Consider the following 17,282-nt stretch of genomic DNA (forward strand, 5'->3'; position numbering starts at 1 on the left):
ATGTGTGGCTTAAATAAAAGTTACTGTTTAAAACTGTGCTGTATTGAACACAACAAAAAAAGTATTTTACTTCATAGAATGGTTTGGCTTGGAAGGGACCATAAAGATCATGTAGTTCCAACCCCCCTGCTGTGGGCAGGGACACCCTCCACTAGACCATGTTGCCCAAAACCTCATCCAACCTGGTCTTAAACACTTCCAGGGATGGGGCATCCACAACCTCTCTGGGCAACCTGTTCCAGTGCCTCACCACTCTAACAGTAAAGAATTTCTTTCTAACATCTAATCTAAATCAACCCTCCTTCAGCTTAAACCCATTACCCCTTGGTCTTATTACTACATGCCCTTGTAAACAGTCCCTCTCCAGATTTCTTGTAGGCCCCTTCAGGTACTGATCCTTCCTTAAGCAAAATACAAATTTGTCTTCTATTTGCAAATTTTCAATTCTATTTAGTAAAACAAAACCCAAAATTAGTACTATACTAAGTATTCCTCATATTCTGTTGTACATGTTTATTTCATTAACAGAAGAAATACCTTCCAAGTATTAATGACAATATGGCAACAAAATCCCTCAAGTTTGTTCTCCGTAGAGTATGTTGCAAGAAGTACCCAGTGGTCTTCAAAAAGGCCAATCACTGCAAAATCAATCACAATTTCAATAATAGAGTTTGAAAGTTTGATGTGTGTTAATTTAGCAAAGTCAAAACAAAACAGCAAGAAAGCTATAAAGCGTTTAACAGACCCCCTGCAGGCTTCTGCCTCTATTTCAACCAACAGTGTTACAAACTGCAGCATGTTGGAAAGTTGATTATTTTGTCCAAAATACTCTGTACTGAAAGTACAGCAATTTCAAGATTATTTTCCTTCTTACTAACCTAAAAGCTCTTCAGTCGGATCTCGGTTTCCTTTGGGAACTATTCCACAATTGAGGCAACCAACATCTTGTTACACTTCCTTTTGCTCCTTCAGATTTCACTCACTGCCCCTCTGCTGGCATCACCACAAACTGGCCGCCTTCCAACCTAAAGCACTTATCAACATTCTCAATGACAGGCAATTCTGCCACCATGAACTCAGGAAAAAAAGGGAACATTTTCCCATTGTTTGTGACTGATGCTACCGATCAGGTGGCCATGACTGAACCACATGCCTACAGGAGGCAGCACAACATTGCTATTGTCCGTTGAGAAGACCATCTGGCACATCTGCAATTTCAGAAGAACCCAGTGAAATCATCTTATAATTTCAACATGCTTTGCTGCAGGTCATAACTATTAAATACTCAAAGAAGTGAATGGCACCAAGCCCCTGAAATACACCATATATGTATATTGTGTTAGGAAAAAAAGCACTATCCTAAAGGGCTGGAAGTAGTTAACATCTAGAAAATTCAGTTTGTGAAATACCTGTTAATACCGGAGAGTTAATTCTAATCAATGCTACAGAAAATGTCCTTAAGAACAGAAGCAAGTTTTTTGTAATGTCAAATGACATCAGAAAAACTTTTTCATGAAACGATGCAAATAAAACAAAATGCAGAATATAAAATTTCCTAGGAAGAACTGGAATATAAAAGCAAGGTCCAGAAACGTGAACAACTCCGTATTATCCTTTAAGAAAAAGTAATACATAATTATTAAACAAATGCTGATAAAAAATTCTCAAATAGGTTTTCAAGCTAGACACACATAAAATAATCACTCCATGATAATAAGTTCATTCAACTTTAGAAAGTTAATGGTGACATTCCTGTTTTGACATTCATTAGTTAAATTAGTTAAACCTTATTGTAGGATGCAAGTTTTGATACACAGCCAACCTCTACTGCTTGATGAACACATCAGTCATAAAATAGTTCAGAAATACCATTTCCGTATTTTCCCATTTCTTACAAAACAGCTTAATACCTATTTATCTAGGATTGGGCAATATACACTCAGGAGAAGGACCTGTAGTTGGCAATGTTGACCTTCCACCTTAATCTTTCAAATTTAATTGTTTCATTATTCTCCACTGGACTAAAACATTTTAAGCATCCCTTTATTTTCTTCCATTCAGAATAAATTGAATATAAATGACCACAGAAATTAATCTTTACCACTGGAAAAACATAAACTTACGACAATTAAAACATCCTAGTTTTTAAACATCTCAGACACAGAAAGTGTCTGAGAAAGATGAAATATTTTCATCTTGCAATTAGGTTCTTCCAGAAAACCAAAAGGCATCAGTGTTGTAAAACTAGCAGCAAGGACCAGACAGCAGTGAAGGGGCAAGGGCTGTATCTAAACTGACACATGGTCTGCTCCAATCCTGCAGGTTCTTGGGCTGCCTTTCTAGCAAAACTCAAGTTATAAAACCCAAACTACAATTTAAAGGAGCCCTTTCCCAGGAAACACACAGGAATGCAATGATACTGGCACAAATGGCTTTTTTCACAGTTAGATCTCCAGGGTTCAAATGGTATCCCCCAATCATCGCAGGTTTCCCACCAGCAACTAGAAAATGGTCCGTGTTATTTTTAAAGTGGTGGGGGGAATATATATAGATATATAGTTAACAGATCTTCTCTCACCACGAACATAAAACTAACCCCTTTAGAACACCACACACAAAAATCCACAATTGGTTAGCCACACCAGGAAGCCTTCCATTATGGGCAGACTGGATCCGCACAGACAGAAGGCATCCCAGGACAGCTAATCCCAGGAAAATACCTTTCCAAAATTTAGAAAGGACCAACAACAGAATATTCTTGCCCACAATTCTCTTGTCTATATTCACTGCACAGCTTCTGAGTTCTTTCTTGGCAGATGCACTTACAGCTTGGCCAGCTGTTTTTCAATACGCCTAAAGGTTTTATAAGGACTTGTCTTATTCCAAGCCACTGAGACTTGGGCTTCTAAGTTGTCATCCTCCTCATTACACTTCTTCAGCAAACCCAATACAGACACCTTTCCACCACTCCAGGTCCTTCCATAATGAACCTTCCCAAGTCGTAAAAGATTTCTGGGTCATCCTAAAATACTGCTCTACACAAAATTTTGAAGAACAAAGGCATCTTACTCTATTACTGCCATTTTTCCAGCCTTGGGGTTTAATGCATCAGCAGGAAACAAAACTTTAAGCAGCACCATTGTAAAAGATAAATATTTAATTGTTTATAGCATAAGTTGTTCTTATAAAGGAAAACAAAGGCAATCCCAGGCAAACTGCCATCAATGTTTCTAAAAACAAAGGTCTACCACAACTATTTTCCTCTATCTGGTCAAGTTTGGGAAACTAGTCTGCTGCTGTGGAGTGGCATCTGCTGGCAGACAGGCACTCCACAAAAATCACATTCACCAATAAAATAAAATAAAAAAAAGAAAGAGAAAAAGGAAAATCAGAGTTCACATTATTCACAAAGCAACTTTCACTTGCTTCTTGACTGACAGGATGATGATGTTTCTCTTAACAATGTAACTCCTTTCAGTTCTGGTGATGGTCCTGAATTGCCCATGAACCAGAACAATACGGCCAGCGCTGCCTACGAAATTTCTTTTCACTAGTCAATCAGCGGCAGATCTAGTGAAAAAACCCCACAACTATACAAGATCTCATCTTTGTAAACCACTAAGGACATAATACACATTTGTTATTTCATTAAAATTCTTCGTATCATGCATCTCTCAAATAAGTTCTTACAATGACTCACTGTAATGGTCATTAAAAACATTGCTAGTGTGCTTCACTGCAAACAATCAACTGAATGTAAAAATTCAAGAAGCCCAGAAAACCACCGAATATTGTGATTTGCTGTACACCTTAAAATTAATTCTAAGCATGAAATCAAATTTAAATTTCTGTAAATTAAGTACATACACAGAATAAGTCAGTTCAACATGAACCAGAATATCCTTAATTTTAGAGCAACCTGGTTGTACCTAAAGCTGATGTACACTTTCCACGAGGTGCTATTCTTATAAGCCATAGTTCCTGTAACTGTCACAGACAATAGCTTTTTGGCTTAAAATATGGTGGATGACTGACACATGCCATATTTGTTTTGGAAGGGAAAGAAAAAAGGAGAAAGAAATTCAATTTAAATGTTTCAACCATGTCTAGGAATGAAAGTAGGAATAAATGTGGTTTTATACTATATTTTCATTTTTAAAGAAAACTTCCTACTCTTAACAGCACCATGCGATAGCAACGTACTTTGCAACAGCATCTAAAATGTGCCATTATTAACAATAAAGTTTTTCTTTTGGTGAAAAAAATATGCATATTGGGCTATTACTATACGCTTTCAAAAATATAATCACTTTAAAATTCAATAGATCTCTAAATACAATAAAATACAATAAAATAAAATACAATTTTTTAAAAAGATTGTTTTGTGTCTACATGCCAAGGCTCCATCTCCTCCAGGCATACTTTACTGGGGGCTACCGTGGCTGATCAGAATTTTGTAACGACTCTTCTCAGCTGCCAGGTTAGTCAGATGAAACCACAGCAGAAAGCTACTGTGATAATTATCTCCCTTCCTGATACCACAGAAGCAAGCCACACTGTGCTCTTATGTCATGTATGTTATAATATACAACATCTGACATCAGATCTGCAGCTAAAAAACCAGCTGGTTATTCAACTACCATTATCCAATGTTGATTTGAAACATCAACAATCATCCACTTGTTAGACTTTTAGAAATTAAGGGAGGCTGCCGTTGGCAAACACAAACCATGCTCTCAGTAAAACTCGGCGCTGGTGTCCTCATCACCCCCCGGGGACCTGGTCCCAGCACTTCCCAACTCCCCTCCAGTCCAAGACATTAGAAGCCTATAGATGGAAACCGGAGAGCTGCTGTGCATGTCTCAGTGCAGAGTCCGAGACATAGCCTAGACACGATCACTGATGGAGGTACTAAGGGTAGTTCATTGGGCCAAGAACACTTGCTGGAAAATTTACATTACTGATCTAGATTACAAGATGAGAACTTGCAAAGAAAGACTGCAATGGGAAAAATAAAGAATAAAATTCTATGCAGTGTGTCAAAAATATACATCTATTACGGAGTACAGGAAGAAGAAAGTATTTAAGCTGATAAATGTGCCAGAGAAAAGCCTGAAGAGGAATGAACGAAGCAAACCTATCATGTTGGACTGTTTAATCACAAGACTGTGAGAAAAAGACTTTGAAGAACTCCAAAAACTTTCCAATTGCAGGAAGAAAGGGACTTTTACCATGCCAGTATCTGTTGAAAAATGCAGAGTCATATAAAGTTCCTAGAATGCAATTAGGACTCTTTTTTTTAAATTTTTTAAATATCGTGGAAGCTAGTGCAGGGTGTTTATCTTAGGCTGGTTCTCCATTGCAGGTTTGACTCATCTACAAATCCAATTGTGAAAAGCAATTTGAGTAAAAATCATCACAAAATGAGAAATCAGCACTCTAAAAAAGGAAGCGTGAAAGAGGAATATACGAGATCCCTTCTTCTTGCTCGGGTATCAAAGGGTGGCCATGCTAAACACTGCAAACTACTGGGGCAGCTGCTGTGTTTCGCCACTGGGGTAGCAAACTGCCCCAACGCAAATCAAAACGAGAAAGCACATTATAGAAACATTATGGCTAAACCAGATGGAAATCACCGTAAAGTTTTTGAATTAAAACGCAGTATGTTAACAAATCTCAAGATGTACTTTAATAAACAATTTAACAAGAATTGAATTTGTGAAAATTCTACTTTATATTAGAAAATTCAATGACTTACTTGTATCTAGCACAGGAACAAGCCTTCTCAATTTAAGTATTTGCTGCCATCATGTGTACACTTCAAAAACTGCAATCTTATGAAGGATACTTTTCATTTATCAAGTCAAAAATCAGCTATCAGACTACATAAGAGGGCATTACAGACTTCAGTTAGAAGGTGATGAAGTTTCAAAGACTGCTAATGTAATATGAATTCTTCCCTCAGTACAGATTGCATATACATTAAACAGCATACAAACTCAATTCAATTACAAAGACTGCACGCTTCCGCTACACAATCATAAAAAGCAAGAAAGTGATTATGAGCTAAATGGTATTTGGTGGTCCACAGAAAACAAACCAACTGCTCTGCATCATTATATGCAGATATCAATACTACCAACACAATTCAATACCTCCAGTCATGACATGTCCAAAGAAGCAACAGTGACAGAAGACTTAAGCTCAAACCCTTCCACCCATCTGCTCCTGGTTCAGTTTCAAAAAAAAGAAAAAAAAGAAAAAGAAAAGAATGTTGCAGTGACCTCAGGAAGAAGAGAAAATAGATTAAAATAGCATAAAATTAGTGTATCAAATTTGCATCATTCAGGAATTCCTGCGGAGCAAGGGAATATGTATCTACATTTTAAGGATTACTTGCTAGCCAGTCTTGAAAGATGGGTACAAGATCAATTTAGAAGGTATTCTACAGATTTAACTAGTTACTGCAGGGGGGAGAGGAAGTGCATCATTCTCTCTTTTGCCTCAGCCTGCTCTGTCGCTCACTAATATCCCTGTGTCTTGGGTTTGTGTGGCAAGTTTTGGTAGCAGGGGGGCTACAGGGGTGGCTTCTGCGAGAAGCTGCTAGAAGGTTCTCCCATGTTCGACAGAGCCAATGCCAGACTTGCTGCTGGCCAAGGCCAAGCCCATCAGTGATGGTGGTAGCGCCTCTGGGATTACAGTTAAGAAGGGGGGGAAAAAAAGGAGCAGCAGCTTTTGCAGCCAGAAGAGAGAAGTGAGAAGACGTGAGAAACAACTTTGCAGGCACCAAGGTCAGTGAAGAAGGAGGAGGAGGTGCTCCAGACGCTGGAACAGAGATTCCCCTGCAGCCCATGGAAAAGACCATGGTGAGGCAGGCTGTCCCCCTGCAGCCCGTGGAAGATGATGGGGGGCAGAGATTTCACCTGCAGCCCATGAGGACCCCAGGCTGGAGCACATGGAGGCACCTGAAGGAGGCTGTGACCCCGTGGGAAGCCCACGTTGGAGCAGGCTCCTGGCAGGACCTGTGGACCCCTGGAGAGAGAAGCCCACGCCAGAACAGGTTTGCTGGGAGGACTTGTGACCCCATGGGGGACCCAGGCTGGAGCAGTCTGGTCCTAAAGCACTGCACCCTGTGGAAAGGACCCATGCTGGAGCAGTTTGTGAAGAACTGCAGCCCGTGCGAAGGACTCACATTGGAGAAGTTCATGGAGGACTCTCTCTCAGGGGAGGGACCCCACAATGGAGCAGGGGCAGAGTGTGAGGAGTCCTGCTCCTGAGGAGGAAGGAGCGGCAGAGACGACGTGTGATGAACTGACCACAACCCCCATTCCCCGTCCCCCTGCGCCTCCGAGGGGTGAGGATGTAGAGAAATTGGGAGTGAAGTTAAGCCCAGGAAGAAGGGAGGGGTGGAGGGAGGTGTTTTAAGATTTGGTTTTATTTCTTATTACTCTACTGTGTTTTTCCTGGTAATAAATTAGATTCATTTTTTCTAAGTTGAGTCTGTTTTACCCATGATGGTCACTGGTGAATGATCTCTCCCTGTCCTTATCTCGACCCACAAGCCTCTTCGTTACATTTTCTCTCTCCTGTCCAGCTGCGAAAGGGGAGTGATAGAGTGGCTTTGGGGGGCACCTGGCCTCCAGCCAGGGTCAACCCACCACACCCTGAAACAACAAAAAATGAGCACATTAACAGGAGTCAAGCTCCCCACATATCACTAAGCCTAAAACCCAACACTCAGTAACGCTCCTTCTAGTATCACTTCTAACTTACTTTTAGTATAACAAACACTTTATTAGAAATATCTCATTAACATTACTTCTGGAAATGACCTTTAAAAACCTATAAATTCATACATTTTATCAGACACTATGATTAAACACATTTTCCAAATCATATCTTTCAAAAAATACAGTTTGAAATTAGCAGCTTTGAGACACGGAAATAAAAATATTTCAGTAGAAATTTTCTGCTCAGTGTATTCGCAGGAATGAGCTGCATAAACAGCAGGATACCAATTAGAAGATATATGGTTGTAGATACAGTCAGCTTCAGCTTTAAAACAGCCAAAGCTGTTGCCATTAGGAAAAGGTGGCTAAAACAACATGAAGATTGATAAAGATGCTATTAAATTGAAATCTGAGGTTGTTTCTTGCAAAAATCATATTTGATTAACTGACTTTAATATTAGTGAACTGTATAGAAAAGCCTCCATTCCTCAATGCGTCCAAACACATCAGTGTGTCCCAAATACAGTTCTATATTCAGATGTAATACATCTGGGGATTTAAAAAATCCTCCAATTTGTATAGCACTACTTGTGCAGACACCTCACATTATGCTGAAGAAAAAAAAATTCCAAAACAATTATTCAGATGTGCTCCAGATTCCATTTTAACTTGCAGAAAATATCAATTTTGTGTCTACACAGGACAGAAAAGCACATCTATACAGTATGTGCAATTACAGCACTCATAATATTATTGCTGTAATTACAAAATATGGTACTTGACAGCACTTGTGGAAAGTTGGCAGTGTTTATAGTGTTGATAGTGGAAATGCACTGCAAACACAGCAAAACCTACCATGCTTACAAAACACTACGAGCTGACAATATTCACACAAGTACCAAACAAATGCTAGAAGGTGTCAATAAAATACAAACAAGCAGAAATTCTTATAAATTTGCAATTCCAATTCATATTCAGTTTGTCTGTTTGATACGCTGCATACAACAAAATTCAAAAGATTTGTGGATTAGTTACCTTGATGTTACCTTCATCTGAAAACCTAACCTGGTAAGGTTCTCTAAATTCTACTGTAAAATATTTTTAAAAATAAAAATAGACAGTGCAGGAACACTAAGATGTGGGCAAAGCAAACAGAATAGTCATCTCCTATCTCCTCGTCTTTCCTTTTTTTTTTTTAAGTCTAAGAGGAAATAAGAAATGTAACAAGACTCATACTTGCACACATACAACTTAAAGACAACTTTTTAAGACATCAATTTTCTTTCTGTAACCTGTACCGACTTAAACTTTTTTGAAATGGCTGTTAAGGAACACTGAAAAAGCAGAATCAGGCTAATATGTAGCAAATAAGATAAATTGTTAGATTCAAAGAGTACTCAGGAATCTGAATGCACACTGCCAAAATAAGGGATTCCTGATCGTTACAGCTCTAACTTAAAAAAATCTGGAAGCCCTGAGAATTACATGCTATTATGTATATAATTTATATATAATGTATATAATTTATACATAATAAAGACTTCCAATTTCCTAAGTTTCAAACACACACACAAGTATTACTGTATGTTGGCTAGCATGGTTATGTATATGCTGTGTCTCCTATGGCTTGGACAGAATTTTATACCACCACTAGATGGAAACCTGAATTACCTTTTAAACTGACAATTCTGTAAATGCTCCATTGCTGGTTCCGCTTCTACTGTGTCTGACCATTCCTATTTTCTGATTTAGAGATCTAATCACACACTGGCTGTCACAAACCTGTACACATTAAGAAAGTATCCATGAGCAGGCATACACAAAACTGGTACAGTGTCTTCAAATCTGAGAGCATTAACATAAAAACACCCTACTCATTTCCCAAGTTGGTGCTACTCAATACAAGGAATAAACTCTTAGGCAAATTAGAGATTTACTCCATTTCTACAGACAATTTAAACTTCTCAATCTAAGTTATAACTAACAAAAATTGCTGTACAACCCCGACAAATCTCAGTTGGGATTTATTTAATGCCACACTTTAAATATCAAAGGCATGTTACATACTTTACCAATACATGCAATGATCAAATCACCTGAAATTTAAAAACCTATTTGCACACATATTTATACAAAGTTCCATCACTTCAATGGAATTTACTGTGTGATGTATTATAACCGGAGGTGACTGACACATGCAAGTGACTGATGTGATCCCAACAACTCAGATATTGTTTCCTGCTGTGTAAAAACAGGTGTAAATAAAAACTTCAACTAGCAGTCAGGCACAGTTATCAGGACAGTCATCTGACCAGCTACATGCAATCACAGATATGATAATATAAAGCTTCTGTCATGCTGCTATGCCATTGAGAGTACTGATGCCACAGCTTATGAAATTTCGAATTTGGAAAATACAGTAAAGGTCTAAAACAAAATCCCACATTTGCCTTTAAGTCTTATTTTCCAGTCTTATTCCCCAGACCACACCACTTTTGAAATAGGGGGAAAAAAATGCAGTGTATTTACACATAACAAAGTTAAACAAAAGAAGTTCATTAAATGCTATCCCACACCAATATGTACACAGGAAAAAAAACCAAGAAATCGCTGGCTTTAGCTGTGGGCAGATGAATCTGAAAGAGAATGACGCTGCTCTCCAGATGAGAAGTACCAAATGCCCCTTCCCGTGATGGGTGTGCACCACGTACAAGCCAGCAGGTATCCGCCAGGTTACACCAAGTGTCTCTGCAGGAGAAACCTCCCAGACCACCCAGATTCTCCATGGAAGACAAGCAGACACCAGCTTCTGCTTCTAAATCCAAATTTGAAGGAGGACTGAAAGGATTGAAGTGATGTCATAACATGAAAAGGATGTTATTACTGCGAATATAATATATTAATTTATCCCGTGCTATAGGGATTCATGTGGTCAACCTTTGCCTTTATTTTCTTGGTCAAAGAGACAATTGCACATGAATGCTGGTTCAGGAAACTCACCAAATCATGGGTGTACCAAGGCAAAATTGCCTTCTTACACAGGTAGACTTCAAATCTTACAGCAAAGCAGGCCACCAGGAACACCAGGTCAGAGCAGCAGGCTGATTTCCTGTGGCTGATCAGACCTGAATCCCACATGCTCTTCAATTTATCAGCCACAACTCTGCAGCTCTCAGAAAAGTGAGAAATTCTTTCCTGCCTTTTGAGAAATATCAAAGAAAATAGAGGAAATTGTCTCCAATTTAGTTCTTACAAATTAATACCCAGTGAACACCCTAAGTGGAGGCTAAATACATAAGTCTCAGTAGGAATTTACTCTTAATAAGAAGGGTTTCATCCAGATAGCCATAAAAATCACTAAAAGCAAATTCCAATGTGTCCGGTAATGTTACAATGAAATACTACTCTTAAATCCTATTTCACAACTTTAATAAAAGTCATAAAATGGCAAAAACCTTAAAGTCATATTTCACTTCCAAAAAAAATGTCTTTGTCAAGCAAAGAAAAGATCACTTATATAATGTACTTCACTGAAACTGAGAGCAGAATACAGAAAGTCAGCAGCAGTTTTATACTTATGCAACCTACGTATTTGCTGACGGACAGTACAAAGGGCAATCCACACATCCCATTCCCATCCCAGTCTGACTCCAGTACTGGCCACAGCTTCCTCTTCCACCCATGCAACTTTCTTTGGCTATTTGCTCTTCAAATTCTCCTTTCAACATCTCAATGTATTTTTGAGTGCCAGGAGTTTAAAAATAAATCAGAAGAGTAAGGAAGGTCATACTAGCCCAAAGAATTAAGAAGCAAAAAATTCTGTAAGCGTATCAGCTCACGAGCAGAAAAAGATCTATCAGGACAACTGTGTCCTGGGAAACATCATGAGACCATCCCACAATCACCCCAGCAAACTAAATACTGCAAGTGACATAGGAAACTGAAAACAAATTTGATGAATTATAATTATTTGTATCATATCAAACATCATACTGATTCAAAAAATTCACTATTCTTGAGAGGCTACGTGACTAGGTTCCCCAGAGAGGTACAGTTCTGCTTTAATTTTACCAATATAATGCCTAGATTTGTTATCAGGAATGAAAAAAATGTCACCTTTCTTCCAAGTATACAACAGCCAGCTCCCAAATCAGTCTCAGTTCATTTGAAAGCTTATAAAAAGGCTTTCAGAGTCAAGAGTGGCCAAAGCATTTCAAAGGCAATTTATTCAATTTATTAAATGTGAGAAAATGTCACGTAATTCTGCAGAATGATTCTGCTCATCTCAAGATAGTCCAGACCTTCCCATCTACAGGGTCAGGCTTTTTAAACAAGCTAAATGCAAAATGGTCATTTTCAAAATTAAAAGAAGAATTAATTTAAATTATGTAAAACAAACGATTACTGAAATTACTTAGCTGAATATTCTACATTATATCATTTGTGAACTGGAATAAAGTAATCAATATTATCTTTATGTTACCTATCCTTAAGTAAGCATTCTCATCAGCTACCATATTAGAAGACTGTTGAACTAATTCACTTATCATATCTGTCAACATTAATTCAATGGCATTCCAAGGTAATAATCACTATCAATCTAATTATATCAGCCATCTCCTGTAAATGAGTACCAATTATTTTAATTAAAATATTAAATATTTAGAAAATAGAAAGGAACATATATTAATAATTTATATACTTAATTTGAATCTACCTGAACAAGCATGATTCCTGAACAACAAAGCTTGCTTTCTTTGCAACCCCTCTTTAATACTTTCCAGCAGGTTTCAAGATGCATTGATCCAAAACCAATGATAGGAAAAATGCAAAATTTATTGTTCTTCTTTTATATAAATGTATGCGTACTTGCAGACTATTTCTATCAGTCTTACTCACTTAAGAACTCTTCCAAGAATATTCAAAGGATAGTTTCCCTATTTTGTAAATGCAAACAGGTCAGTTTAGGTTTCCCATAAAATGACATTAGCCATCTACGCATTTGCGTTCTAACCCTTAAGCCCTCAATTCCTGTGCATAGCAAACAAGGGGATCCTTTCTCATCTCCTTTACAGGAAAACAATACGAATCATTCACATACTCAGACAATATCATCTGGGAGCCTTTTTACCTCTTTTTTTCCCCATTTCTTTTTAAAGTTAATCTTAGAAATCTCCCTTTAATGTTCCACCTGTGCTTTTGTGGACTGTAAGGATATTCAAAATGCCTGTAGCCCTGTTTGAGAATTAGGCTGAGTATTCAGGTCCTGCACTGATATTCGGGTTCCTCCCAAAAGCCACAGAATTGAACCTAATATTAAATACTATAAGCTACAGTTGCCTGAACACCCTGTAAAATTAAGATTCCTTTAACAGCTCTTTTAAAGCTTTTAACAGTAAAATCCTACAGGTTTTTCACCACGTTTCACAAGAAATAAAGGGAATTTGCTCAGCTTATTTTCTTTGATAAACAATCAATGTGCCCAGTTCCCTCGAATCATCATGATTTAAATACCAAGGGAAAAAAACCTCATTTGGCACAACCATAATGCGATTAAAATGCCAGCCCTGTTAACTAAACAATTAGCAAATACAAACCAAATTGGAGGACAAGAAAGCATACCACAGGCTACGAACTTGTATATTCAAGCACACACAGAAGGTCTGACTATCCAAAAAAGCCTGAAGAGTTTTAACAGAAGTCAAGTAGTCTCATGTTAAAATAAGTCATCCTTGCGAATTTTCATTCAAAAAGCAGATGGGGTGGCTTATTAAGATTACACTTCATATTGAAGTCCTTATTCAAAGTCAAGAAACATCACATCCATCATCTTTAACCTCTGGTGAATATACATTAAGATATACTATTTTAATATAAAATTATGAGTACTATTTTTCTGTAATATGAGACATCACACCACTCTGTACCAGACACCCTGCATGCAATAGAAGACACAAGGTAAGAACATTTCCAGATGGGAGCTGAATTTTCACAACACTAAAGTGCACACAGTAAGGTATAGACGGACCTTAATGAACAAGCAAATTGAGAAGAAAAGTGCTTGACATGTACAACATGCCAGAATACTGTTAACAGAGATGTAACTTTGCATATTTCCCCTAAAAATGGCTAACACTTAGCAGGGAACATAAACATCATTTTGTATTAATGTTGTAGTGATTTGCCTGAGGGTTTTTCATTTGGTTTGGTTCTGGGTTTTTTAATAAAAATAGATACAGACGCAAGAAGTACAGTTACAGTTCATGTATATGAAGCAGCATATCACAGCTTTGTGCACTGCTGACTGTGCAACTGAAGAACTGGGCGCTTCACAGGTATGCTGGTTTGTTTTGCAAGAATCATTGTAGAGCCTCCAGCCTACTTGTGATTAAAAGAGTGTCCTGCTGCCCAGGAAGGGTGCAAAGAGGACTCCAACATGAATTAGAGCATCTTTCTCTGTTACCCAACCCCAGTTGTCTACAGTCCACCTTCCTCAGTTACTAGTTCAAGTCTTCAAGGGGCTGGGAACCACAGCACAGCATAAGATGCAGAGCAAGTCCCACAGGCCAAAAATGTGATGAAAGTCTGCTTTAAATTCCACCCTTGAAACAGATTATTATTTGGGGGAGAAAAAAATCCCAGAACAAAACAAAAATTAAAGATGAGAAGAGGGACATCACCTATGTGCTAATATCTCCCAACATCTTGTTAGAAGACATATTTGCAAAGTCCTTTATACACACACACTCAAAACAGTTATTAGTTTCCTCTCCTTGAACGTATCATACCTAATAGAACTAAATGTCAGGTTTCAAAATTTGACTTCTGTTCCCTGTAGTCTAATTTTTTTCCAGTTTTCCCTATAATCTACTTTTAAAACATTTTAAATCTGAGAAATATTTTCACTATTTGTTTACTTCACAGAAATGGCTAAAGATATTTCAATGTAAAAATTTTCTTCCTTTTCTAAAACTATTTTAAGGAAGATTTTTAGCACTGAAAATAGTAACCTGTAACTTGTCTTTTTAGCTCATGTTAAAATTGGAAGCAGCGATGTGGAAACATTTTGGCAATGTCAACTAAACAGGAATTGAGAATTACAATATCATCGGGTATTTGAGAGGTAGATACAAATTTTCCTGATTTCAGGATCTATCAGTTGGCAAGAGACAATTAAAATACACTTATTCCTTTCCTCTGAAGAGAATACCAGGCGGTGTTTTCCCTGCTGGTTCCTGATGCCCCAGTGCAAGGGTAATGGAGTTGCTTTACCCCCAAGATTTCAGCTTCAGTGGGTAGAAGGGATGGGTCAGATCTCCCCCCATTGTCCTTCTGTCAGTAAACTGGGAAGCACTGGATGCTACCAGCTAACCAGCTTCCAGGGCAGAGCAGAATACAATTTTCTTCCACAGAAAGGAAAACAGTTTTGAGATTCAAAAATACTACCAAACCAGCAGTTCAATGAAAATGAAAATTACTGGGAAGCTTGTCTACAGATCTGTCTCTTGCCATTGATTTCACGCTTTAATTGAAGTTTTTTCCTCTACAAAGTGTCTTTAGCATTTGCCTGTTGTGTGGGTTTTTGGGGGTCTATGAACATGCCTGTGTCTGCTGGAATTCAGGCATGTAAAGAAAGCACCTCAAGTCTCCCTCCTCTGCTACTCCTGAAACTTGTTACATCATTATTGCTCATAAGCGACCTGCTTTTCTGTCCTAGGTGAAACCAGCCACTAAGTTCAGGGGGAGAGGCGGGGGGGGGGGGGTGGTAAGCAGAGAAGCAATGTTCACATAGGAGTTGTTTCCTCAGGAAACACTCTGAAAAAATGTCACTCAGAAATTAAATACAAGTTCACTGGGAAGCTATTTATACCTATGTATTTAATTATAATTATACAATTAGCTATGTATGTAGTTATAAATATATATACACATTTATATAATGTATTATTATAAATGATAATTTTGTGTATATATTTTTATATATGTATATATAACTAACGATATAATTGTTATACATACTTGTGTGTGCATAGTTATAATCACATATAGATGAGGCAAGGAAGTAAGAACTATAAAAGATAACCTGCAGAATTACAAGGAATTCTGTAACTCCGTAAGGAGTTTGCCCTGCAGGGGAGTGTGCCAGAGGAAAACGCTCCAAGCACACGAACCAGCAATCGACACCTCAGTGGTAATTAGCAGCGAAGAAGCCGACAGGCATTTTCTACCTCCCTTTCCCTGACACACATCCTTAAACAACGCGATGTCCAGCGAGCAGCAGCTGGCAGGCAACAGCAGGGCTGCCAGAGAGGCCAAGCCAGGCGCCGGCTAACGGGCGGCCTGCGAGAGGCCGCTCCCCCTTACCGGGCCGGGCGCCTGTGCCGCGCCTGAGCCTCCGCCGCGCCTCCCCCGCGCACCGGCGGGCCCCGCCGCTCCCGGCCAGGGGAAGGCCCGCGGCGGCTGCGCGGCGCCCGCCGGAAGCGAGGGCGAGGCTGGGAACCACCCGAGGGGCCCGCGGCTGGGGAGGCGGTCGCCCTGTCAGACCCGGCGGGGCGGCGGGCACTTGCCTCCCATTCCCGCAGGAAGCGCTGGGCCTCGGCGGGCCCGGCGGCCTTGTGCTTCCTGAACTCCTCCTTCACGTAGCGGTCCCCCAGCGCCCGCAGGGCGGCGGGCAGCGCCCGGTGCAGCAGCAGGATCCGCCGGTACAGACCCCGAGCACCGCCCGGCATGGCGGCGGAGCAGGGCCCGGCGGAGCCCTGAGGCGGCCGCACCGGGGGCGGGGCGAGGGGGCCGAGCTCCGGGACGGGAAGGGACGGGACGGGGTGGACAAGAACGGGGTTCGTCTGCTACCGGGAGGGAAGTACTGCTTGCCGACCTCAGCGACTGCAGAGTATAAGCGCGTCTTGAAACTAAAGTTCTGCTTTATATGTCAGAAAATAAAGAGCTGTGCACTTTACACCGGGGTAAATTTTGAAATTAATTACTCCGTTAAACCCAAGCTTCGTAAGCTTAAATTTGATTTATTTGCATTTTTAAGCGCTGGTGAAAGAAGAGAGGAGATGTAAGAAACCTCACTGCCTCCGTGGGGCTGCTCAGGACTTTGTGGTCCCGCTTTCTGTTACCTACAGCCCGAGCTGGGACTCCTCAGCTCTCCGTAAAGTTTTTTCAGCTGTTTAACATCACATCCAACCGACCCACATGGAAGAATCTGCAAATGTCAACAGTCGTGGGTATTCTGAAAAAAGCAAAGAGCCTGAAAATCAGGCGGTGGCAGCAGTGGCGAAAGTCCTGCCTCATCACGGGTGCCTGTCAAGCTCCTTCCAGGCAGGCAAATCACTTCAAAACAAAAAGGAAAGGTTTCCGTAGGCCCAGGGAGTGTTAAGCTTTTCCAGGATACGCAGAAATGTCATAGAAATGTCCTTCCTGGTCGAAAGCCCAAGTCATTATATGTGAGCAAGAGAGGAAAGAGCAAACTTCAGACTATTTCACTCTCTAGTATTTCTCGATGTTTTTTTATTCTACCCAGCACTATGGTGATGAAAAACTGAAGTT

At 39.6% G+C, this 17,282-nt stretch overlaps 1 protein-coding gene across 1 annotated transcript in view; it reads right to left on the reverse strand.

Moving 5' to 3' along the window:
• SDHAF3 (succinate dehydrogenase complex assembly factor 3) overlaps positions 1-16,510 on the reverse strand; it is a 40,982-nt gene extending 24,472 nt beyond the window's left edge. The window contains exon 1 of the mRNA XM_054818003.1: positions 16,298-16,510. Within this exon, the coding sequence (XP_054673978.1) occupies positions 16,298-16,459 (162 nt within the window). The 5' untranslated portion in view covers positions 16,460-16,510. The remainder of the gene's footprint in view (positions 1-16,297) is intronic.
• Between the last annotated feature and the right edge of the window lie 772 nt (positions 16,511-17,282).

This window comes from Grus americana, chromosome 2 (genome assembly GCF_028858705.1).
Source record: "Grus americana isolate bGruAme1 chromosome 2, bGruAme1.mat, whole genome shotgun sequence".
NCBI classification, from domain to species: Eukaryota; Metazoa; Chordata; class Aves; order Gruiformes; family Gruidae; genus Grus; species Grus americana.